This window comes from Euleptes europaea, chromosome 10 (genome assembly GCF_029931775.1).
Source record: "Euleptes europaea isolate rEulEur1 chromosome 10, rEulEur1.hap1, whole genome shotgun sequence".
Classification (NCBI taxonomy): Eukaryota; Metazoa; Chordata; class Lepidosauria; order Squamata; family Sphaerodactylidae; genus Euleptes; species Euleptes europaea.
Genome location: NC_079321.1, coordinates 55,988,288 through 56,014,906, shown reverse-complemented (window position 1 = coordinate 56,014,906; position 26,619 = coordinate 55,988,288). Strand labels below are relative to the sequence as shown.

The following is a 26,619-nucleotide window of genomic DNA, read 5'->3' as shown; positions in this document are numbered from 1 at the left end:
GATACACCGTTAATAATTCTCAAAGACATTCCTCGTCACCTGATTGAAAAGAGAGCCATCTATAAAGATTTTGCCGAGACACTGAGAAACAAGGGAATAAAATACAGCTGGTTGCTACCACAAGGACTTACCTTCACCTATAAACAAGTTAAACATGCCGTCAATTCGTTGGAAGATGTCAAAAACTTTTTGACAAGAAACAGTGAGCTGTTAGACCATATTACAGGAATACAAGAAGAAGAATCAACAGCCCAAGGAGCAATGGGTAAAGATTGTCATAGACAGGAGACCACTTCAAGAAAGCATGCAGATGGCAACAGAAACTCCAGACAGAAGAAAAAGTTTAAAAAGAAGGGTTAAGAAAGCCGGAAGAATACCAATTTGTCTCTTAATATGGGAAATGGGTGTAGAGGAAAAATGATATCAACTTAATTTTTTACTTGGGGGTATATAAAGTTTTTAAAGATCTAATCCATTTTATATGACAGATGAGTGACTGGAGAAAATTATGTTAATGTGTCTCTGTTTTCATTTTTTATGTCTCTGTTTTTTATGTCTGTTTTTTTTGTCTCTGTTTTTATGTCTCTGTTTTCATTTTTTAAATGATTTTCTTTTTTCTCTCTTTAGTATTAATATTATATTATATTATTATTGCTTATCGAAATATATTAAAAAAGGGGAAAGTATAACATTGAAATAATGACTTATAAGGATTAGAAAATATAAATACAAAGGAGATACCAGATATTTGTAGGGATGGAGGAAGTCGGTGGGGAAGTCAATTATAATTAATTATACTTAATACTGAAGACATACACCTAATAATTCTTTAATTTTTTATCGATTCAAATATTGGTATATAGGATGTATTGTCAAATGAGATGTATAGCAATTATTGAAAAATAATAAAAATATATATATTAAAAAAAAGGAAACGGGGAGATATTTATACCCCAAATAGGAGTTGGAGGCATGGTTTCACTATGCCTGGCAACATCTGGTAATAAATAGCCTGTCATTGCCAGTGGACAAAAGGTCTGGTTGCTCTTGATGAGTTTAGGAGTTTGGGTAAGAAAAGGACAAAAGGAGGGATAGATCAGAAATAACGCCTGGGTACTTTGGGCTGAGTGCTCCTAAGTATCAGCTATAGATTTTGAGATGAGGGTGAGGTGTGGAAAACTATCTGTCAGGAGAAAAGTAGGGTGAGTCTCAGAGGGCTTGGTTCCTGGCAGTGTAGAAACCTGATGGGTTTATTTGTGTCCATTCTGATTCTCTGAACAAAGTTCTGTCTCTGATGAGATTACTGAGGTCTGGCCACTGTCTTCTGCTCCTCCTGGCTTTCCTCTGCATCAGCTGTCAGGCAGAAGCCGTTTGTCCAGGTCCCAGCCATCTCCTCCTCTACTCTGCAGAATGAGGTGAATTGGGCTCTCAGTTGCTTACAGCTTGTCCAGCAAGAGCTGGGTCCAGTTGGAGCTGGGGGGCCCTGGGCCCCAGCATCACTGATTAATCATTGCAATATCCTCTTAGTGTTGTTAGTACATTTCAAAATTTGTGCTATACTTTATATGAGCTTCAGTTATTTTTTCCAAGCATCCTGTAGAACTACTCTCACTTTCAACTTCTTTTCAAATAATTCTCTCCTTTTTTTGTGAAATCAGTGTGGCAATGTTGGATTTTTTGAGCATAACCTAGTTTTCTAGAATGCGTTTAGATGCATGTCTTCGTTATAGTTCAGCAAATGTGGCTACATTGCAGACAGTTTTGCCTTCTGACACTCTTGTGAGTATTCTGACCCCCCTCACAGCATTAAGGATTTTGTGGCCACTGGACCATGCATTATCACAGATTCCAGTTATGCTTAGAGTTTATGGGGGTTACATACATTTATTGTTACGGCCATTAGCCAGCACAAAACAACAGAGCAGTGCAGGTTTATGGGGGTTGACTCCCTTTGCTGGCTGAGGATAACTTTCAAAGTTAGCATGCTAGCTACAGAGAGAAGGGTTTGTTCAGTTTTATATTTTGTTCCTTTTTTGGTTTTCATGTAATCTAACTAAGACTAATCTCTGCAGTTAATGGGTTCTTTTTATGGATTCAGGATTACATTAAAGGTGTACAGATGTTAACATTAAAACAGGAGCTTTAGAGGGATGAGCCTGTCCTCATCTTTAAAATTTAAATGACAGATTTGCATATCAAGAAATCAAATGCTATTTCACGTTTCAGTCTTACTGTTCATTCACTGCTTCAGATGAAGTTTCTGCCTTTTAAATTTTAAAAAACTTTCTTTGTCTTCATGCTACTTCCTTTAAAGGGTTAAAATTTGCTTCAAGGGTTAACATTTGCTTCAAGGATGGCAAAGTAGGTGGGTGCATGACTTCTTAACAGCCAGCCAATTAATGTGCAGAACCAGTTTCTGTTGCAAAATCACTACAGTGGGTATTCTTAACCCTGGATAAGTAGTATTTGGTTTTGTTTTTAAACATTTTCAAGGCCGCCCAGTTGTTCAAATATTTCTCAAATCAATTTTAGATGTGTAATTTTAATTTTTTATTATTATATTAAAGCTATGCACAGCCCTGACCTGGATGGCCCAGGCTAGCCTGATCTTGTCAGATCTCAGAAGCTATCAGGGTCGGCCCTGGTTAGTATTTGGATGGGGGACCACCATGGAAGTCCAGGGTTTCTGTGCAGAGGAAGGCACTGGCAAACCACCTCTGTTAGTCTCTTGCCATGAAAACCCCAAAAGGGCTGCGATTTGACAGCACTTTACACACACACACACATGCACAGCCTAAGTATTTCCTATTAACGTGTACGGGTGTGAAAGTTGGACAGTGAAGAAAGCTGACAGGAAGAAAGTTGACTCATTTGAAATGTGGTGTTGGAGGAAGGTTTTACAGATATCATGGACTGCCAAAAAGACAAATCAGTGGATTCTTGACCAAATCAAGCCTGAACTGTCCCTAGAAGCTAAAATGACTAAACTGAGGCTATCATGCTTTGGTCACATTATGAGAAGTCACTGGAAAAGACAATAGTGCTAGGAAAAGTTGAAGACAGCAGGAAAAGAAGAAGAACCAACATGGGATGGATTGCCTTTATGAAGAAAGCCCCAGCCCTCAATTGGTAAGACCTGAGCAAGGCTGTTAATGATAGGATGATTTGGAGATCATGAATTCATATGGTTGCCATAAATCGGAACTGCAAAATAAGTTTAAACATAATCCCTGGAAAACACAGATTTTCATTGCTCTCTCTCCTTCTCTCTTTCTGGACATAGAATCTTAAAGCCAGCCTGCACTAGGTTTAAGAACGGTGCTCCTCTAATCTCTTGGAATCATGTGTGTTATCCTTCCAACTCCAAAATGCGTCATGATGAGCTCAAAAATGAGGAGCAGTTCAATGAGAATTCCTCCAGCATTCCATAAATACTTGGTGGGCAGGTGAAACTTTCCAGAGCCAGTAACGGACCTAAATTTTGGCTACCCCTAATAAGGGACACTTGATAGCTTTGCCCTGACTTGCCCAATTCATAGCAGATGGCAGAACTTGTGCTATGTTGTTTCCTAAGGGCATAAATGCAATACTTTATGACAGAATGAGTAGATCGATACTGACTGCCAGTGTGAGAGGAAAGAAGAAATCTTACATAGATGATCCTATTAGTAGATATTTTCAGACTTCATTCTTGCAATGTATCTCTTTCAATTGAAAGTAAAGTTTATCAGTGAAGGGATGCATAAGCTTTTTCCTCAGTTTACATTTCATGGACATTTTGGTGCCTGTGTTCTTTTTTTTTTTTCCTCTCAAGAAACTTTTAACCAAAATATTCATCCAAGGAAATGTGTGACACTTTCTGATATATAGGAATCTACTGCTTCCCATTCATTCCATTTTCTGGCTTTTGCTGTGTTGGTTTATTCAGGAGTTGGGTTAGAATAAAGTGGAAAACATTTCATCTGACACCAGCCTCTGCACTTCATAAATTTTATATTTTTAATGAGAAAAATTACAAACTTTCACCTCCATTCTGTACTTGTATATTTTATTTTGTGTTTTCTACCTTGACTATATCGGTTAAAATTAATATTGGATAATGTGAAATAACATTTTCAGAATATTTTAGAAAAGACTTAAGATCAAATTCCTCATCTCCACTATTGTTGGGCATCATAGTTAATTAAATTGTTTATTAATATTTTTGCGCCTCCCTGGTTTAAAGATGATACTTTATTTTCCCAGCAGTTTAACATTTTGCCATTCATTGTGATCACTCAGTTTTAATTTTGTTTGCAACTTGACACAAAATGATGACAAGTTGAAAGCTATACATTTTAAATTTTTTATCAGTGAAGTCCAGCAGAATTACCTTTCTATATGGCTAAGATGCTTAAAGAATCAATTTTTCTGCATACTAAGGGCTATATTATCAAAAATGCATGAGTGTTACACCCAATATGTATTCATTCTGCACAAGGTCTTTACTTTGATAGGAAACATTTAATGCATACAACTTCTTCCACCACCACAGCATTACAATGAGACAAGAAATATTCATCAAAATCCTTATTATTAAAAACATACAAACCCTCTTTCTGAGTGTTTAAAGTGCAATCAAGTCAGAGCCGACTTATGGCAACCTCAGCAAAGGCTTTCAAGGCAAGTAGGGTTGCCAACCTCCAGGTACTAGCTGGAGATCTCCTGCTGTTACAGTTGATCTCCAGCCAATAGAAATCAGTTCCCTTGGAGAAAATGGCTGCTTTGGCAATTGGACCCTATGGCAATGAAGTCCCTCCCCAAACCCCGCCCTCCTTAGGCTCTACCCCAAAAACCGCCCGCCGGTGGTGAAGAGGAACCTGGCAACCCTAAAGGCAAGGGAGAAACACAGGTGGTTTGCCATTGCCTTCCCCTGCAGTCTTCCTTGGTGGTCTCCCATTCAAGCACCGACTCTGCTTATCTTCTGATGAGATCAGGCTATACCAAGCATCCTGCCCTCCCTAAACTCTATTTTTAGGTGGTGCCATTTGCCCACAAATCCCCACCTAAGCACCCCTGTTCCCTGCCAGCACTCAGCGGACTAGTGGAAAAGAATGGGGGGAAGGGAAAGTGTCCATTGATGTCACAACATCATGTGTGGCCATATAACCAGAAGTGACATCACTGCATTTCTGGGCACTCTGGCATGTCCCCATTGAGCACAGAGTTTTTTGGGAAATGCTGGAGCACCCCCCCATGTGATCCCCCCATGCATGCAGAAATAACACTGCAAAATGCTGTTCATGTGAGTCTCCGCCCCACCCCAGTCTTTTGAGGATTACTCACTGATGACTGCCATCCCCACTCTTTCCAGAGAGCAAGAATAGAGACAGGAAATGTAACACCATGGTAGCCAACAATGAAAAATGCAAACTGGGCACACAATGGGCTGGTGGCAGTTTTGCCCCCTTTCAAAACTGCCAGCTTGCTCTCCCTTGAGCATCTTGACAATCTTACCTGAGCTCTGAGCTACTGTTCCTCTTGCTTAGGAAAGAGTGAAGTACCTCACTTGGAATACACAATGGCTGGCTAAGGTTCAGCAATGGTGGGGAGAGAAAACCCTACATTCTCAGAGGCTTTCTGGTAATTAAAAGTTATAATTGTACTGCATTATTAATTATACTGTACATATTAGTGTATGCCCATGCTTGGTGGGGTGGTGCATGTGGCATACAGTAGTCATTTGGTTCTTTTGGTTGATACTAAATGTCAATGTGGTTCTCCAAGAGCCACGGAATGAGTACCACTGACTTAAAGTTGGTGAAATTCATCTAGCATGACCTAAAAGAAATCAAACTATTTAAATGATATTTTGGTGACAGGTACAGATTAGAGATGAAAAATTTCCAGATATTTCAAAGCTATGTTTTAAAAAGTGTTTTTCTCTTTTTTTCTAGAAAATGGGGAATTTTAAGCAAAATTGAACTATACACAATATTTACCTTCCTATCATGCTTAAACGTATTTTAATGCTTTAAAATAAAATGCATAATTTTAAACATAGCATATACAATTATAATTTAGCACATAATTTGGCATATAAAATTGTTTATACTGGCATACCTTTCTTACTCCATTGAGGTCTGGAAGCCTCTGAGGAGGTGGCATGGGTGCACCACTTCCAGCTGCCACGGAAATACCCCTCCAAAAAAATAATTGGCTGTAAATGATCCCTCAAGGACCAAGACTATTGCATATCTTTATTAAACTCCGGAGTTATACATGAAACACAACTGCGATTCACATTAGTTTCCTAACTTCCATTGCTGGGCTTCCCCAGTGTTTGCATTTTCTGTTTACTCATTTCATTAAAGTTCAAAATCAAAAATCTGAAGAGCCATTTTTATTTGTTTTTACAATGGTCCATCAAAATGATTAAAAAAAAGAACTTTGTTGACGGGAATGTTTATGATACATTGGGAATCCCACTCTCTGGGGATGTAATGTTTGGCATACTTACTTTAAAGGAAGCTTCTTTGAAATCAGTGAATGTAATTACAAAATAAATCAACCACAGCAGAGCCAGCTATTTTTCTAGTCTTCTTTTGGTTAGAGGTTTAGATAAGGCATAGTTTATTATTGATTTATTCAATTTAAAACATTTCTAAGTTGCCTTTCCATGCAATTCAGGATCCCCAAAGTAGTGAATATTAAAACACTGGAAATATTAAAAGCATTTAAAATACAAAAAACATATAATATTAAAACCAGTTAAATAAAATGTATACACGCTTACAGCCCATTCCAGAGGGGAAGGTCTGAGCCGGTGGCTGGAGGTGGTGCCGCCACGCCACCTCCAAAGGAGATTTCAGCCCCCTCCCAAGCCAAAATGCTGCCCTCACCCTTGAGGTTGCATACATCAAGTTGAGGGCAAAGGGAGCGTTCCCAGCCTGAAAGGGCTTAAGAGGCTGCCTAAATGCAACTCCTCCCTTGGACCATCCTGGGAATGCCCCGGGAACGCCTCTTGGGAAGACAGCACACAGAAGTGTACCATCAGAATGCCAGTGGGAGGCTGAGCCAGTGTCCCAGTGCCACGCTACCATGGCAGCGTGGGGAGGGCAATGTGAGAGGCCCAGCGCCGGTGTCTGTGCCAGTCTTGCTAGCGCAAGAGGCATGGGCGCTGGCGCAAGGGACACGGACGCTGGCGTGGGCCCCTGCACTCCTCCTAAGGACTTTCAGCCCTTAAGGTGAGGAATGAGCTGAGAGAGACATAGGCCAAAAATGCATGGTCCCTTAACCCACTTTATTCCCTGTTTCAGCCAGGATCAAATTGACCCGGGCCGGGGGGAAACTGTACGCATTACCTTGAAAAGCTGGGATGAAACTGTATGCAAATCCATCCATGTAAACAGAAAATGCGGGAGACGCGCACAGTTCCTGTTTAGATTGCAACACCCCCGCCCCAGTGATTGGTCATTTCCCGGGGCAGGGAAGGCCCTCATCGGTCAATTTGAAACAGCCAATCACCAGGGGCGTGGGGTGTGTGCCAAACTAAACAGGAACTTCATGTCTCCCACATTTTCTGTTTACATGGATTGATTGGCACAGTTTTGTCCCTGCTTTTCAAGGTAATGCGTACAGTTTCCCCCCATCCCAGGTCAATTTGATCCTGGCTGAAACAGGGAATAAAGTGGGTTAAGGGACCATGCGTTTTTGGTCATAAAAACACACAAACAGAGATAAGGGTTAATAACAGTTAGTGAGGGAACACCAAACCAAACAAAGAAGTCTTCACCTGCTGGCAGAAGACAACGATAGAGGGAGCAGACGAGTCTCCCCAGGGAGAGAGTTCGAAAGTTTCTTGAGTTGCCACCCATCAAGACTCAGATGGCAAAGGCAACCAAAGCAGGACCTCTGATGATGACAACAATGTTTGGGTAGGTTCAGTGGTAGAGGGCAGATTTTGAATGAAAAATTAAAATTATTTGGAGTAGGAATCCTCTCCTTTACAGCCACTTCCAATTGCTTGGAGTAGTCTGTATCTCAGCCCAAGCTTAGGTCTTTTTTCTTAGAAATCTTACTGATTTCAGTGGAATATGGTTACCAATAAACATGTTTAGGATATCAGCTAAAATTCCAACAACATATACATAAAGCAAGCTGAATGTGTTGATGGACTATTTTCTGTTTATATGCATATATTTCAGGGGAACAGTTGTGGGGTGAAGGTATGAATTATGTTCTGATCTGAATGAAGCGGCCTGGCAAATATCAGCCAGTCTATTTAAACTACTCTAATCCATGGAGGAAGTGTGAAGTTTTCTCATGTTGTTTGGCAATCACATCCAAGGACAATGTAATCCTCCAAACTCCCCTTTGCCAGATGGATTAAATTATTCCATTTGTAGAGTGGAGAAACCAGCCAAGTGGGAATTTCCTTAGGGATTCTGGGTTTCTTGTCATAGCAGTATGCGGAATACTGGATGAAGAAAAATCAGGTCAGATTATAAATATATGCCTTTTTCCTGAATATTTGCTTCCCTTTAAAAAAAAAAAACTGGAACTGGAATGGTAGATCTCATCAGGAGTAGGCTGGGAAGCGAAAACAGCTCTGGGGCAAGGCAAGCTACAAGCCAAAACTGCAGGGCCACTCAGCTCAGTGGGGCTGGCAGTGGGCTTTAGCTCACCCACTGCATTAACCCCTCACACCAGAAGCAGAGCAAGAGGACACAGCTGGTGAGCTGACACCAACTGCCCATGGATGACAAGGGGCCTGGACCAAGTGCAGAGTTGCTGGGGCTGGACTCTGCTTGCTCCTGGCCACCAGCTGCCCTCTAGAGCAGTGACACACCGGGAAATTTCCCTGTAAATTAAATGGCCAGTCTGCCCCTGCTCTCATCAGATTCCAGTCCAGAGTGCACCTGAAAGTTCAGAAATTACTGTGAACCACACAGAAATGCTGAAAGCACCATAGACTGCAGTCCTCGTCATGGGCAAACATCTACTGATACGCTGCTAGGTATACATTCTGGAAGTTTTAGAAAATCGGCATTTAGACAAGCATGAAGGTTTGCAGTGGAACCAGTTTCTATTGCTTTAGCATAGTATTCGGTTGGCTTCCATACAAATGCATTATTGGGAGGACATGATGAGTTTGAAGTGCAGCTGGAATTACAAAAGCTATGCATCTGAAATATGGACTCATTTTAAGTCCTTATTCCTTCATTTTCCCCTAAAAGTACTCCAGAAACATGTGTAATAAATATTTGGTCTACTGACTTACCACACGAGATTAATCCGAAAGCATATTTTCCTGGCTTAATTAGAATTTGTCTGCTTAATTATCATTCTGATCCCATCAATTGCCATTTTGCAGTAACTTGAACAATGCTGTCTTTTGCTGTTTGCACTTTAATTTAGATTTCTGTTATAGTTTATGAGCAGTAATAAGACCCTGCTTGAATATTCATTAGCTTTTGAATTGTGAACTGTGGAAAGGTGCTTTCTCTTACCTTAATGATGGTGGCACAGCAGGGGACTGATCAGTAGTGACACTTGATGGGAGGAATCCAGCACATTTTCTCGTTGTTTATTGATGGCATCTTCTCCAAACAGCTCCCTCGCAAGTTAGCGGCGTAATGAAAGAGAAAGTGTTGCAAAGGAGTGTGGAGCTTTCTTGGCAGGAACCGGAACATCCCAATGGAGTCATCACAGAATATGAAATCAAGTATTATGAGAAAGTAAGCACTACACTGATATGTTCAACCAATGCTGTCTTCCTAACGTGTCCTTTTTTGTGTTGGGTGCAGACTGGGTTCGGCAGGCAGGAAACATGTAACTGTTCCTTCTTATGCTGTCTCACTATATGGTTCCTTTATTGTCATTTTGTCTATGTTAAACATTTTTAAAAGCCTATTCCCCAACAATTACACTTAAAAATAATTGGGATTACAAAATGTAATTGCTAGATAAATCAACAAAAGTTGATTAATCAGTAGGGTCAGTTTTGATCATGACAGAGTTAATTGGGGATGAAAATTAAGGACACATTTGTTTTTTTTAATTATTGCTTTCCATTGTTATTGTGCAATAGGCCACAAAAACAAATATTACAAATGGTATTTCCTTTAAATATTTTTTTTGTTTGTTACATTGTTATTTACATCATACTTCTTTCAAAATCTGAAAGGGGCTAGACAGTACGTAGATTAAATGTAATTGATTAATCAGTTTAAATGCTAGTGATTTATCTACTCATTTTTTTTAATTAGTGACAGGCATAATTACAACACCCAGAATTATGAACACCTGGCTGCTCCATCCAGAGATTTAGGATTTATGAAAATGTTATACATTATTTTCTCTTTTAAAACATATCATCAGTGGAGAAAATTTTTACATCTGAATGTGAATGCTTGTGCAGAACAAAACTTGTAAGCAGGAAACGATATTGCTGCCTTCTGCTCACAGATTTTTCCTGCAAACTCTCCCCCCACCCTTCACTAGTTCCTTTTTGTGGGAGAAAAAACTACACTGGACCAACATTTATATATATTTTCCTGTGTATCTTCCTTATTTAGTAATTGCATATTCTTTTCTTGGCAGGATTACCAGGATAAATTGTATCTGATGACCTAGATAGCTTTCTACACTCCTTGCTGTTTGAATAGAATACATTTATGTTTCTCAGTTATATTTACCTATTCTATACTCGCAGCGCTGTTTTGCTAACCCAGAATAGGATATTTGATTGATTTACCTTGAAGGATGGAAGCGTTATTTTTAAACAGACCTTTCTTTTTGAACGCTGACTCTGATTTTAATTGCCGAGCTGTTTTATACATATTTATGTTTGCGATCTGCCTAAAAGGCTAGAGTAACATTCCTGCAGGACCTGCCATAAGGCTGTGGATTACAGCGTTGCACTGCTGTAACATTCTGTATTCCTGTTCTCAGCATTTATGCAGCAGAACTGCAAGGCTTAAGATTACTCCTTAAGTGAATGTTTTTCCCCCTTCATAAATTTCTAGTTCTGAGATGTCTAGCCCCATTTGCAAACTTAGGTAAACTTGAGTTTGTCTTTGAGGTCATTTAAATTACGTTCACAGCCAATGTAGCATACATTACTACCCACTGGTTTACTCTCCCTCCTTTCCTCCCCCATGATCTCATTCCGTTCTTCTATTCTTGAGAAATTGTTACAATGAACCAAATCTATATCGTTCTAAAGGACAATGTTTGTTCTTTATGTCATCTACTTTATATATGTGGTATGCCAATAAAGGTATTGAAATTGAAGTTGAATTTTATATATGTATATTAAAAATTAATGGAATTTGTAACAATTTGTGATTAAATGCGTTGTAGGATTAAATTGGTGTCTAATTTAAATTTCAGTATCAGTTTCAATTTTTCCCCAACTCACTCAAGTTTTTTTCCTTAAGGAAGATCACATTTTTATATGACTTGAGTTTTCCTCTGTAGATATTTCTGTAATTTAAATAATTAAAATACAGGTAAAATCTGATTATTAGGCACCATTAACTTTGACATTCTTCAGTGAAAGATCAATTGAAGTGAATGGGAGATGTCCAGTGGCAGAAGGGCACTGGTACATTTCCTAGTAATTTAAACTGGGCTTGTATAATAAAGCTTCTCAATAGAGCTTGTCCTGTATTTAGTTCAATTTCTTTGTGATATCACCAAGTAGGGATTTTATTCTGTGTATTTGTTGTTATGGAATATTCGCAGATTGTTGTTTCGATGATCCAAAATAAAATGTTTTCTCCATCCATCCCAGATATAGCACAGTTTACTCCACACATACAACTGTGACTCACATGTCTCTGTCGCAGATGCCTCATTCTGGTTGATACAAGGACATGTGTGCACAAAGTATGCAAGGACCCATTGCTTCTGCTGAAATTAAGGGAAGGGATCTGCAGTTTGAAGAGTTCCATGCACACTTCGAAGGTTTTGCACCCAAAAAACATAGTGGTGTTATAGAGAATGAGCTTTGTCTACTTAGGTGAAAATAGCTTTTACTATGATTTATGGAAGAACTGTAAAATAACTTTTTTTTTTAAGAAGAAGAGAAGGAACTTAGGAAATGAATTGCTAAGATATATCTTATTGGGTTATTCATACACTAGCAGAATACAGCATTTGAGCCAGCAGGAGAAACTACTGTCTGACAATCAAATGCAAAAAGGCAATGATTTTATCACCAGGATTTTACGAGTAGCACCATGTGCTTCCCATTTACATTTTATGTCATTTTAAGAGCCCCTCAATGAAATGGCATTGTGTTGTAATGCTCCGCAGAGTGTGCTACATTCTTTATGTGGGCAAAAATAAAGAACACCCTTCATAACAAATTGAAATAAACTGCCAGTACCAGTTGCCAATGGCTGAGAGGGAGCAAAACTGAGATCTCAATTGCAAATACTATTCACTTGTTTGTCTTCCTGTTTCCAGGACCAAAGGGAGAGGACCTATTCAACAGTGAAAACCAGGTCCACCTCTGCATCCATTAATAATCTGAAACCAGGAACCGTATATGTTTTCCAAATTCGTGCATTCACTGCTGCTGGCTATGGAAGTTATAGCCCTAGACTAGATGTTGCTACACTAGAGGAAGCCACAGGTAAAATGTACACAATATACATCTTCATTTAAAATGAGTACACAATAGCCGTGGGCGACTCATACTAGAAAACTTGGGAATGAGCTCACAGAGGACTCAGTTACTTCGTGATGAACTATTTTATGTTGTAACTTGCTTATGTATGCACACATTCTTGGATTACAAAATTTTGTATAGGTAATGTGACAATGAAAGCTGTGGACTGTTCACATTTATATAACCTGACAATGAAAAGAAGGAGGCATAAGTGGTATGTTTCGGGATCTTTTTGTCTCTTTATTTTCCCTCCCCTCTTAACCTTTAAGCTATATTGTGAATCCTACTTCTCCTCTACTTTGTTTGCCCCCACATAGGCATCAGACTGAACTCTCAACTGAACTGAACATTTTAATAACACCAGGACTGGACCTATGTCAAGGCCAGTAGCTGTGGCCCCGTGTCTCCTCCTTTTCCCTCCTTCATGCTGTTTACTGAGGCAAAGCATTTGTTTGTTAATTTGTTTATTAAGTAACTACATTATAGGGGTGTTTCCCCCCTCTCATTTTCAGCTTTCCCTACTCCCTTTTTTAAAAAAATTGCTAAGTAGATTTGTGGGATTTTGTTGTATTTTGTAGTTAACATCTCACTGACTCCATAATAGTCACAACAACAAAAATAGTTAAGGGTCTCTCAGCTGCATACATTGTAGAGGTGCCTTCCTCTACAATTTTTTCTCCCTGATATCATCTGACTAAACTGCAGGAATGTATTTTAACATTACTTTTTTTTTTTACACAGTCGTTTTTAATGGGGGTAGATATTCTATTTCCCCCCAATTTTTTTCTTGTCCCTGAATCTCTTAGCAATGTACTGTATTCAAGCTTAACCTTATCAAAATCCATCCTGAACTACTTCCTTCTAGCACGTTAATGTAATGTCTGTACCAAGAAGATTTATCTAGTAATCAGATCCTTGAATTATTCATACTATTGACGTATAGTGACTATTATTGGCCATTTAAAACTACTTTAGAAACAAACGTGTGTATCATGCAGTTCAACTTTTGAACCTCATAAATGTGTAATATTAATATATTGATTGTAACCAAATGTTATCGTACATATTATAACCACCCCCAAATTGAAAGAAAGTTAAGAAAATCCGTAGACATAAGGGTAGAATAATCACCTTCCATAGTCTATAATTGTTTTGCTAGTATTGGGGAGGTACTTGGAACATCTCTTTATGTGTGAACATTGTTAATGCAGGACAGGTAAAACAACCCAGATCTCTAGTTTCGAAATTCAATATATATTCTAGTCAGGAATGGTTTTGTATTTGAATTGCAGACCTGGGAAATGCAAAAGCCGCTATAAGCATTGTGTGTGAAAACGCCCTGAGAATATGCATGCATCCAATTAAACAGCAAAAAAAAAGGCCACTTGCTTTCATTGGAAACCTGAACAAAATGGAGTTGTTGTTTTTTTATTTGTTGAAAAAAAATACATTTTTAAATAATATGGAAGTATTCTTCATTTTTAACACTTGAAATAATTGGTTACTATTAAAACTTTTCTCCTTTTATCTTGTTAGCCTACTTTTGTCTCCATATGAATCACGTTTCGGGTATCTTATTCTGCTGACATGAGTGAGGTTGCTTCCAGGCAGAGCTGTGATTTTTTTGTTTTTTTGTTTTTGTTTTGTTTTTTTGTTTTTTTGCTGTTACCATTCTAAAGATCTTGGAGATCTTCAAAGAATAGTTTTCAAATCTCCTGTAGATAGTCCAGCAAGACTAGGGATGCCAGCCTCCTGGTGGGACCTGGAGATCCCCTGGAATTACAGCTCATCTAGGGAAAATTAATGCTTTGGAGGGTGCTTTATTCTATGGCATCATATCCCACTGAGGTCTCCGCCTCCCCAGGCTCCATCCCCCAAGCTCCAGGACCTTTCCAACCTGGATCTGACAATCCTACCCCCCTCATCTGACTCCAGTGGCCATGGGGGACCTGGCAACCCTAAGCAGGACTCATACTTTTCAGTAGTGTTAAAAAAGTGAAACAACAAATAATGTTCTGAATTTTTTAGAATGTGATTACTGTGGGAGACAAAAAGACCTTCATACCTATCACTGCAGTCTTCAGTACTTTTATAAGTGTGTGTGTGTGTGTGTGTGTGTGTGTGTGTGTGTGTATATATATACAAGTCCTTCCAAGTTCATTTTAGTTATGCCACTAGGATTGTTAATTGGAACAGAACAGAACCAATAGTAAAAGTTAGCATGCAAAGGTAATAAAAGCTGATGTAACATGATAAACATGATTTCTTACACATGGTGTTCTAGTAGCAAAACTGCATACTGTGAAATCATTACCATTTTTTAAAATATTATAAATTTAATGTAGCTCTGTTGGCCATGTGAATACTTCCAGTTTGCTCAAACCCTATTCTAAGATGGCAGTTACCCACCACCAGATTTTCGGTGTGCCTTTAACAGATGTTTTCTATCCCACAGCACAACAGGCACAATTTCCTGACATACAATGTAAAACTGCACCTAGGATTGCCAGCTAGTGGCTGGCAAATAGCAGGAGTCTGGGGTGATGGGGATATGGGGAGGGAGTGCCATTGACATGACAGCATTCATCATTTTTGGGAGAAGAGAGCAAATGGTGTCTTGCCTCTCTAGGAATTGCCAGACACTCTTTGGTAAAACCATAACGTTTCTGGCAATTGCTAGAGAGGCATGATGTCACTTCCAGGTTTTCCCCGATAGTGATGCAATGCCATTGGACAGACAACAATTTTTTAATTTATTTTTTCTCCTGCCGGCTGCCAGAGTGGCAGCAGGCAATGAGAGCTGGGGTGGTGGGGGTGGTAGGAGAGCTCATGAGCCTAAATGGTACCTGGCAAACCTGTTCCTAGTTCATAAACATATAATTTGTATCCTGTGTTTTAGTTCACAGCTTCTAAAGATTAACAGACATTCTTGGTTCTTCTAGTAACTGCCTTTTAAAATTAATCTTTACTTTTTCTTTTTTTTCTTGTTGGCAGCCACTGCTGTCTCCAGTGAACAAAATCCTGTTATCATCATAGCTGTAGTAGCTGTAGCAGGCACCATCATTCTGGTGTTCATGGTTTTCGGCTTCATCATTGGACGGAGGTACTGATTTTTAAGTATTTAAGCATTACGTTTTTAACCCAAGTTAGACAACTACAACATTGAAGACAATATTTGTTACCTATTTTGTTAGCTTTAGGACATAACTCAGTGTGATGATGGAGAGGCATGAGCAACATCTTCAACAAGTTGTCTGTTTGGCCTATGTAGGATGTAGCTAGGGTGGAATCAACACCTCAGTTTATGGGTGGATGTACTTCCCAGTCACACACGGGACTTTCTTGCTTGCAACCAACATAAATTATTATTGAATTGTGCTTCTACCTCCCATGCCTCTCCCTTTCCACTTACTCATCCAGACAGATTTTCTGTTATCAGTTTAGAGATTGAATGCATGATGAGGTAAGACGTATAAGGAATGGAGTGCATTGTTACATTTATATCCATTCCTCATTTACAACAGTAAAGGATGGTAGAATTAAAACTGTTTTTAATTATTTTGGTAAAATTGTGGTCTTTCTTTGCAGGCACTGTGGCTATAGCAAAGCTGATCAAGAAGGAGATGAAGAACTATACTTTCATTGTAAGTGTTTTGCTGTTATTTCCCCCAGGAATTTCCAGACCAATTATAATGCATTGGGACTGGCAGTAACAGAATAGAGACAATACTAAAACAGCATTCATACAAAGGAACAACGATAATAAATTTTAAAATGCTGTGTAAACAGCAAGTGTGAAGTTAAAAACTGTAAAAGAAGTACGACCTCTTCCAAAAGGACACAGAATAAAATCAACATTGTTCACACCATGGATTTTTATTGCTGTGCATTTGTATGATGTATGACTGTTTTCAATCCACATTTTCCTTTGGTTTCTTTTGAATAAGTGTTTCACAATATTGTAATGGTCCCCCCTGAGATACTATGATTGATAGCTAGTTAGCCAAGTTGCTGTTTGATTTTATTCTTCACTCAGCAAATCTCTTATGAGAATTAGGGCTTCTCGATCACCCAAAGGTTTAAGAGAACCCAATGAAAAGCTGGTTCAAAATTTAGTTCACTTACACCAACAACTATAATATTCATAGACTAACTGGTGTAGAAACTAGCTTAGTTAACAACTTAAATTTTTACTGGAGTCTTGATTTTTATCTGCCAATTTTTAATTAATAAAATATACAGTATACTACCTTAAAAGGGATGTTTTAAGAACATTTAAGGAATATAATATTCCCAAACTGATAGTTGCACGCTTCTAAATGAGTTGATTTCCAAGGGCCTAGAAAGCCATCACTCTGTTTAGGATTTCCATATAAGTAATACAAATAATTCAAGTTGTGATACTGAACAATTAACCATTTTCTCAGTAGTTCACAATGGGTGTTATATGTTATTGGATACATCATATTCTAATAGTCAAGTGTGTGCTGATCTGCTGATACGTAAATCCATGGATCAGGCCCACAATGACAGAGAACAGAACACCCCTCCCCCCAGCTTTGCAGAAAAATCTTAAAACAAGAAAAATACATTGGGTGGTTTAAATCCCCCCAAATAAAAGAGCATTGTCTATGCACATACAGACAACGGACTTTTCTTTGTTTTGGCGAGCCAGTAGCGGCAGAGTCCAGGAGCTGTTCCAGGCCCAGCCATAGCAGATATGGAGTCTGGGACCCACTGTGGCCTCAGTGCAGCTCCTGGATACTGCAGCCACCGCAGCTGGACCCAGATGGCTGCAGAAGCCTGGAGCTACAATCGGCTCAGCAACTGGGGGGAATGAGATCCCCCCTACACAAGTCTTGTGAGCTCCTACTTGTAACATACCTATGCACTCACAACTCCATTGACTTTAGTAAAGGGAAATGAGTGTTGGGTACTGGCCAATGAATTCAATGGAACAACTACAGTGGATTTTAACATTCTGGGATTGCACCCCCTCTACTTCAATCAGACTCTGTTGCAAGTGGCAACAGGTATTCACAACTGATGTTCTATGCGATAAAATCAACTGCCCCACTCTGCCAGCACTGGTCACATATGGAGGGGGAAGGGGTTACCAGAAACTGTTTCCGGTGTCGATCAGTGGTGAAAAAGTACCTATGTGGTGCTGAATCAGGCTTTCCCACCTCCACCCAACCCCCTTAGCGGTCTGGAATCAAATTTCAAAGAACATTGTAGCAACCTGTTTCTAATACAGATCACTCTTGCTGCATTAGAATGATTGCCAGTCATGCAACCACTTCTTAAAATAGAGATTCAGTGTGACTAACTCAGTGAAGATCTACAGCCTTTCTTTGGGGGAAGGAAGCATAAATATTTTGGACAGTGATGCTTTAATACCTCGTAAAAGCTCTAATTATGTAACTTTTTAAATTTTTTCTATTTGCAGTAATCTGATTAGAACTTTCCAACAGGACTCAAGAAAAATTCCATTCACAAGCATTTCATCTTAAATGAACTAAAATCAACATTGTAAATGTGGTTTAACTCATTATTTGACTGCACTTATCCAACCACACTTTTGGTCCAAATTTATCTGTTCAAAGTTCATTGCGTATCCAAAAGGATTGTGGCCCTTTCTCATATTTCATGGACAATCGACATCCCAGCCACCTATGTGGGTCGGTTATGAACATCTCATTTTTTTTCCAAGTAAATAGACCTGCCTGGAAGATCGTGAAATTCTGTGAACTCTAAAATTATCACACACTAATTCATATTTTGGGCAAGATGTAAAGAAGCCAGAGTGTGCACCCTAAAGCATTTCTGCATGTGCAGAAGGGCTTCTCCAGTTTTAATGTGCAACTAGAGCCCATCACACTGTTTCAGATGCCACTGTGTTGAGATTCATAACTTTCAGGAGCTGCTTTTCCAGCACTGTGTGTATCCTTTTGATGCATTTACGCAGACATGTATTCATTACTGTGATAAAATAACTGAACAATTTAATGTAATTTACTAGATTTTATAACTTGATTGGTTAATAATATAATTCCAGAATTCAACAGCAAAGATGCTAAGGAAAAAAATCCTCCAGAAAATCACATAGAAATTCAAATTTAGGCACTTTTTGCTTGACAAATGTTAACATTTGGATCCTATAGTATATGAAGCTGCATAAGGACATAAAAGTTTTATCCTGGTGGTTAATAAGCAATTTTCATTTTAAAAATGTTCCCCAGGGATTTGGGTCAAAGTCAATTGAAGGTTTCTTTTTGGCCTTTTCTACTCTCAGAAAGTTAGATCAGTCTATTCATTTCTTAATTCATTTCATTAAAATATGGATTGAAACCTTCCTACCTTTAGTAAACCCCCACAGGGTGCTCTACATAACCAACAGAAAATAATAATGGGAATCAAGATTCTTATGGTCTGAGGTGTTGTTCTAATAATAAAGCAATTGCAAATGTTATCTATTGAAATAAAGCTTCATCAGAAGGTGAGAGACTTATTAAAATTATCTTATTTTAGTTGCACTGAGTCTCTTCACATCTCTAAAATACTTTAAATTATTTTAAACATTCCCTACTGAGTGATGTCTGAGGAGGAAATGAAATTAATTGCGGTTCCTTTCACTTGTATCTGTAGAGAAAGTGCATGTGCTAGCCAAAGAATGATTTCCCCCAGCATATTCTATTTTTAGACTACGTTTCAGGGAAAATGTAAATAAGCTACCCAATAGCCTAGTCTTAATAGTCAGAAACTGAAATTGAGAATAGCATTTCGTTCCTTCATTGTATTTCTTTCAAGAAACCTAGTTACCCAATATCTAGGAAAGTTTAAAATCTGTCAAAAAAGATTACGTACCATGAAGCCTACTATGATGATTTTACCTTTCTAAAAAAAAAAAAACCTGCACTGCTTTTTCCAGACCTTTAGACAGAAAGCATGGTATTTATTTGATTTGACCATTGCTTCCAGGGGAGAAAATTAAACACCATGCTGTAGTTACCAGCCATTAATCTTTTTTAAAAACAACTTTTGTTCCTGTGGTAGTAAAATGATCCTGTGATAGTATGACATGACAAGATTTTCACAATAACCTGAAAAGACAACCCTTTAACTAGCTTTCAGAGCAGTGCGTTTAATAGAATATATATCTCTCTCTCCTTTTCAATTCCCCTCAACTTTCTATAACCCCAAATGCTACAGCTTTAAATACATAACCACAATGGAGGAGCTTGTTCAACCAATTCCAATTTACATTTTGTTTCCTCCTACCATTTTCTTTTAACAATGTCTTTGAATCGGAGGCAGCGTTATTTCATGTTGGTACGCCAAGAAAGCTTTGGCCTGTCAAAATGTTTTATGACAGCTTGAATAAAGAACCATCAGAGACCCATTTGAGATTCACAAGGTTACCTCCAATCCAGGCCCCTTATCGTAAGCACAAGAAGATGGCTCATTCTCCATCTGTCTGCTTGAAAGCACAGTATAGACAGTTAACCTATTGTTTTTCTGTTCTCTTTCCCCCTGGTTGTGAATGTAAATAAAAGCACGAGCACTTACCAGCTCTGGGACCTTAGCAATTATCATTATGATTAGCAATAAACCTATTGAAAAGTGCAGCGCAGCAGAATTAACCTCTAGAGAAGTTCTGAAGTAAATTCTTACATATCCTCAGAATACCGATTCAGCTCATGGATAACTTCCATATCATTAGCATTGTTTTCCCGTGGAAAGTCTAATAATGCAGTTGAAACATGCAGTACTTGCTGACCTGATACTGTTTCGTTAACATTAACAGCCAGTGTGGTGTAGTGGTTAAGAGTGGTGGTTTGGAGCGGTGGACTCTGATCTGGAGAACCGGGTTTGATTCCCCACTCCCACACATGAAGCCAGCTGGGTGACCTTGGGCTAGTCATACTCTCTCAGCCCCACCTACCTCTCAGGGTGTCTGTTGTCGGGAGGGCAAGGGAAGGTGATGGTCAGCCGGGTTGATTCTTCCTTAAGTGGTAGAGAAATTTGGCATATAAAAACCAACTCTTCTTCTTCCTCTTCCTCCTCCTCCTTCCTGGTAACACACTAGAACCCTACAAACAGCTTCTGATCTGGCCTGTGCTTACTACATGGGCAATGTGTCAATCTAGAACAACAGCTCTTAATATAACTTTTTTTCCCCTAAATATGAGCATACAGTAGGGAAATGTACAAGCCTGTATGGTTAATAAAAATGCAGGGCAGGAGTGCCTTCCCCTTATGGCCCAGCAGACAAATGGGCTTTGATATGACTTAAGAGGTGGGATGGCTTCCATGAGTTCTCTGCAGCACTTATTTTTTGCATTCCCTTACAAGTATGTTCTTATTTAGGGAGGTATAATTTAATAATAGGGATAAATCAAACAAGAAAGCTTGATTCCAAAGACAAAGACTGGTATTTTCCAAAATCAGAGACGCATACAGATTATGAAACAATATATTTCACTTTCTGAATACACATATTCTTTTCAGAGCATGGGACAATATGTTTCTGATATGCTGGAAGCAAAAAAGACAGATACTCCAAAACAATAATTTAATTTGTTACATTTAGTCCTATGGAGGCAGGACTGTGTACCAGTGTGTCTCTGTGTGTAAAGTTCCATCAAGTCACAGCTGACTTATGTCAACCTAGTAGGGATTTCAAGGCAAGAGACTAACAGAGGTGGTTTACCATTGCCTTCCTCTGCATAGCGACTGTGGTATTCTTTGGTGGTCTCCCATCCAAGTACTAACTAGGGCTGACCCTGCTTAGCTTCTGAGATCTGACGAGATCAGGCTACCCTGGGCCATCCAAGTCAGGGCATGTATCAGTGTAGTGGGTCATAAATACTTTACAGAAAGGTACAAATCAGTGCTTGGAAGCACCAGGCCCAAATCCAGCCCTCTGAGGATTATCACCTGGTCCTCTGGATTGCTAAACTAGAATCAAAGGACTGAGTGGTAAGTGTGACCACTGGATTCACTAACAATCTTGTATAAAAAAAATGGAGTAGAAGACTTCTATACTGTATTGTAGACAGTGTGGCACACTGGCAGAGCCCATTTTACAAAAGGTCTCAGTTCAATTCCTGGCATCTCCAGTAAAAGGGCATCAGCAGATTTTCTCTAAGACAGTAGAGAGCCATTGCCAAGAGGCACAGTATTGATCTAGATAAACCAGACATCTAACTCGATATATCAACACTCAGTAGGGAATGTTTATATGTACAGAATCTTCTTCATAGCTATCCTTATATAAAGTTAGTTTTTAATGGAAATTTCTGAATATGAGACCACTATTGCTTGATTCAGGTGGTTTGGCAGAAGCTTTGCTGTTCCAGGGAGCACTCTGCATAATGAAATTCCGGGGTTGGCTGCACAATAAGTGCTTTGCTTCATCACAGTCATGCTTTCTTACATCATTACAGTTAAATTTCCAGGCACCAAAACCTACATTGACCCTGAAACCTACGAGGATCCAAATAGAGCTGTCCATCAATTCGCCAAGGAGTTAGATGCCTCCTGTATTAAAATAGAGCGTGTGATTGGTGCAGGTAAGCTGGCTGTGGCTTCCTTATACAACTCTTCCATTTAGCTGGGGTCGAAACTCATACATCATGATGACAGGCAAATAATTATATCTCGGGAATAGAGCTTTTTGCCTGTATGAGACTGGTTGGAAGCAATGAAGCTTCATTTGCTCATAAATGTAGAATAAATTAATAAAATAACACCATGGTCTTTGTTTGGTAATAAGCATGTGTGTGTTCCCATTTCCTTGTAAAAAAATAAAATGAAACAAAAATTGTATTTTGCAAATGTCAATAATTTCATTAGTCCCTACAGGCTGAGAGAAGGAGGCATGCTCACGTTCAAAAGCTGGTGGCTATATTTGTGAAAATATTTCCATTAACCTCCAGAGGCAGCCTTTCTTACATATATGTGTAAAGAAGCCACCACTGAAGTTATATTATGGTTGTTATGTGGTTGTTGGTTTTATAGGACAAGCTTTTCTTTTGTGGTGCAATTTTTAACATAGTTCATTGCTGCAAGAAGTCTTTGTTTTGTGAGTGATGGTAATTGTACTGTCATTACATTGCTTTCCTTCCGTTTCCATACACTTAGGCAGTGGTGTTCATGCTGGAGAAACTTATTTCCATTTGTTTGCATTAATAAGATATGTGACTCTTTTATTGCACTAGCGTATGTAATGAAATCAAGTACCCATGGGCAAGAAAAATATCAAATACCTAGGACTTATGGAGGAAAGATACTTTGGCTTCCTGTTGTTTTATGCAGTACTTTTAGAGCCCTTTTTTTTCTTAAATCACACTTTGACAAGTGCTGTAAATTACATGTGATATTCTTTACTTAAAAAGGGAATCATTAATTTAAAAACAAACAGACAATATCTAGACCATAAAAGCAAATAACCAACACTTACTGACCAACCCTATGTATGTTTACTTTAAAGTAATTTCTGAGTCACTATTTTTAGATTTTCAGCCTTAGATTTTTTTAATGTTGCCCTGGTGATAAAACCCAATGCATCCTAAGGCTGAATACTCTCTTATCTAAGAAACTTTCTACTGAAGTCTTTGTCTTTCCAGCCATGTTCATAAACACATAACATGTGAGGAGGGTTTTTGTATAACCACAAATTAAAAAATCCATAACTCACTCGAAATAGCAGATCCGTTACTAACTTAATCCTTTATATGTTTCCAGTCTAAAGCTGAAATATGTATGGCATTGTGAGAGATTATTTCTTATCTGCTTCCTTAATATTCAGTCCCATGAATAACATCTAACAAAATAAGTCCTTGTTTCTTCTCTTTATGATCCTTGTCCTTTTCTTGCTGCTCATAGATGGAGCAGCTACATTTCCTTATGATACTGGCCCATACGGAAGAGGTTAGCAGGTTAACTAATTGGGGTTTCAACAATATAATTAACTAACTGTGTCTTCATAAGTGGAGGTACTGTTTCACAAGACAACTGTAAACATTGTAAACAATATCATGGTCAGTATCTTGGTAGGTTACGACTATGTAAAACCCATAAATCATGAGTTCGGACTTAATGTAATAGATTAATGATTAGATACATGATTAATAGTGCAACTTTAGGCAGAGTTCATTGTGCTTAGATGGGAGTAAATGCATAGGCTTGCACTGTAAATCAGCTTCTGGCAACATGAGATAACGGTATTAGCATTTCTTTTCTTGTGAATACGAGTTAAATCTCGTTCAGGTTTTTTTTAAAAAAAAACGAGAGATATAAACTTAAAATTTTGCTGGCACATTATGGAACAAATCTACAAGCCCTGTTTTTTTGAGGGGTGCAATATGAGTGTTGTTTTTGCTCATCTAATTTCTGATGCAGTTCATGGAGTATTAAATATAAAGTATGGAATATATGTGTAAGTGACAGATGGAATAGTGGTATAGAAATCTCTATATGATTCCTCTAATATGCTGGTGCAATCAGCTGTGGAGTAAAAGCTCTCCAGTTTTCACATGGTTGATGCGTGTGTTTGATTTTGATGAGAGTAGCATATTTTTCTGCTCTTTGTTGTTACTATTGACATGTTTATGATACCACATATTATGCACAGGTATTGAATTTTAGCCTATTCCATCTGCAACCTAGTACTAGACACTAGTCTTCAGTTCAGACACAGACCTTTTTCTTATACTATTACTAGGTTGCAGATGGAATAGGCTAAAATTTCATCATTTGGGAAATATTCGTGCTGAAGTTAAGAACTTCACCCATTGATTTCAGCAGGAAATTGTTAAGCACCTGCTTGAATATTTCCCATTCAAATCATGAATTTTTAAAGTGGATAACTTCACTGGGATTATACTCTGTTTGATACAATTAAAGTTGACATGTGAAGAGTTTCATTCTGTTTTCACAAGACAGTGAATGAGAGGTGGTTCCCCACCAAATAATATGTTTTTCATTACAGGAGAATTCGGAGAAGTCTGCAGTGGGCGTCTAAAGCTCCCAGGCAAGAGAGATGTTGCAGTAGCCATTAAAACGCTGAAAGTGGGATACACTGAAAAGCAGAGAAGGGATTTTCTGTGTGAAGCCAGCATCATGGGACAGTTTGACCATCCCAATGTTGTGCATTTAGAAGGGGTTGTTACTAGAGGTAAGTAACTGCCAGATCTGTTGTTCAAACAACATTCTGAATGGCAGTAAATCGCTGTGTACTTATTTAGAAGATTGGTATATCAGCTCACAACTTAAACAATAAAACAAAACCAACCAAGACAATACTTAAGTGTTACTGTACTCACAGTCTAAGATTCAGAATAGTTTTTGTGTTTGTAATATATATATTAATAGATTTTCTCCTGATATGTAATTAACTAAAGCATAGTTTATGCTCCAGCACAAGGAAAAAGTTGATTTATGTATGATGAAAAGCTGAACAAAGTGTGTGTGTAATTTTATACTGATATTCTCTCATTTAGCCTTACATAGAAATATAAGGTTTATTATGTCCTTTCATATTAACTGAAGTGTCACTTTCCCAGAATCCTGTTCACACAGCAGGAGTCAGGAGAACACACTGACATTTTGATTTGTACAGTTTAATTTTGTGAATCATGACCATGCTCTAGACACAGACATTTAAGGACTTATCAAAAGTCAGTAACTGTGCTGGAAGCTAAGAGCACTCATGCCTTAGCTATTCAGCCCTTCAAAGGAACAAAATGTGTTTTATCAAGGGAAAAAGCCACTCTGTTCAGATTATAATTTCTTTAAACAAAATATGCCTTTTTTTTCAGGGAAACCAGTAATGATTGTAATAGAATACATGGAGAATGGAGCCCTCGATGCATTTCTCAGGGTGAGTGAGTGCCAGAGGGTAACATATATAGCGCTTCAAGAATAAAATATATATGCTACCAATTTAGCATAATAAAAGATTTTCAGTGTAAAATGAGAATGCAGCAAACATTAACAGATCTCGGAATAGTCTCAGCAAAATCAGATCAGAAATTAGAAGAGCAGACGGGATCAAACAAAAAAACTTTTGGGCATCTAAATGATCCAATGTGGGACAGATATTGTGGTTTTGATTACCATCATAGACTGGGTCCTGAAGCCATATTGTGGGAACACATGCTTTGGAGTCACATTTGTATCTTTCCAGCATGGTAGACAAGAAAGAGTTCTGAAATAAAGCAGCAATTCATAAATGAATGGGAAAAAAATCAACATTAGCATTAGCTAAAGGAGTTTTAATAACTGCTGTGTAAATTTACCATTTGAGGTAAAGTAGGAAACACTGTGTGTGAGTGTGTGTGTAAAGTGCTGTCAAGTAACAGCTGACTTATGGCAACCCCTTATGGGGTTTTCAAGGCAAGAGACTAACAGCACATTCCTGTGCTCTAAGGGTGAAAGCCCTTAGGAGGCCAGGAAAGCATGGTGCCAGCGTTTTGGCTCCCTGCGCCAGCATCTGGGACACTTACGCCAGTGTGAGTGGTCTGAACGCCAACGGGAAGGCACAGACGCCGGTTGCTGCCATGGCAGCGCCACCCCAGGATGATGACGGGGCCTTCCGCTGACGTTCCATCACCGTCAAAGGCCGCGCTGGCGTCCCGGGAGGCATTCCTGGGACGTTTCGGCTCTCTGGGGGGCATTCCGGCGCCAGGCTGGGGGAGGAGCCGCCTTTAGGCAGCCTCCAAAGCCCTTTTGGGCCGGAAACACCCCTTTTTAATTTGCTCAAGATACGTCACCTTTTTCGTGTTGCACGGATTTTTAATGCCGCAAGGAGGTTTCAGCGGGGCCGAAACCTCCTTTGGAGGCAGCACAGCCTCCTATGACCAGTGCAAGCATTCCTCTCAGAAATGCACTGTAACAGAGGTGGTTGGCCATTGCCTTCCCCTGCATAGCAACCCTGGTATTCTTTGGGGGTC

The 26,619-nt window shown here is 38.8% G+C and overlaps 1 protein-coding gene across 3 annotated transcripts in view; it reads left to right on the top strand.

Moving 5' to 3' along the window:
- EPHA7 (EPH receptor A7) overlaps window positions 1–26,619 on the top strand; it is a 215,649-nt gene that overhangs the window by 159,871 nt on the left and 29,159 nt on the right. The window contains exons 6-12 of one of the 3 annotated variants that reach the window (XM_056856941.1): window positions 9,595–9,719; window positions 12,457–12,625; window positions 15,656–15,764; window positions 16,250–16,305; window positions 22,123–22,236; window positions 24,657–24,842; window positions 25,486–25,547. In XM_056856941.1, coding sequence (XP_056712919.1) covers window positions 9,595–9,719; window positions 12,457–12,625; window positions 15,656–15,764; window positions 16,250–16,305; window positions 22,123–22,236; window positions 24,657–24,842; window positions 25,486–25,547 — 821 coding nt within the window. Of the gene's footprint in view, window positions 1–9,594; window positions 9,720–12,456; window positions 12,626–15,655; window positions 15,765–16,249; window positions 16,306–18,110; window positions 18,211–22,110; window positions 22,237–24,656; window positions 24,843–25,485; window positions 25,548–26,619 lie in introns of those variants that run through there. The other 2 variants (XM_056856940.1, XM_056856942.1) reach the window with 2 other exon arrangements.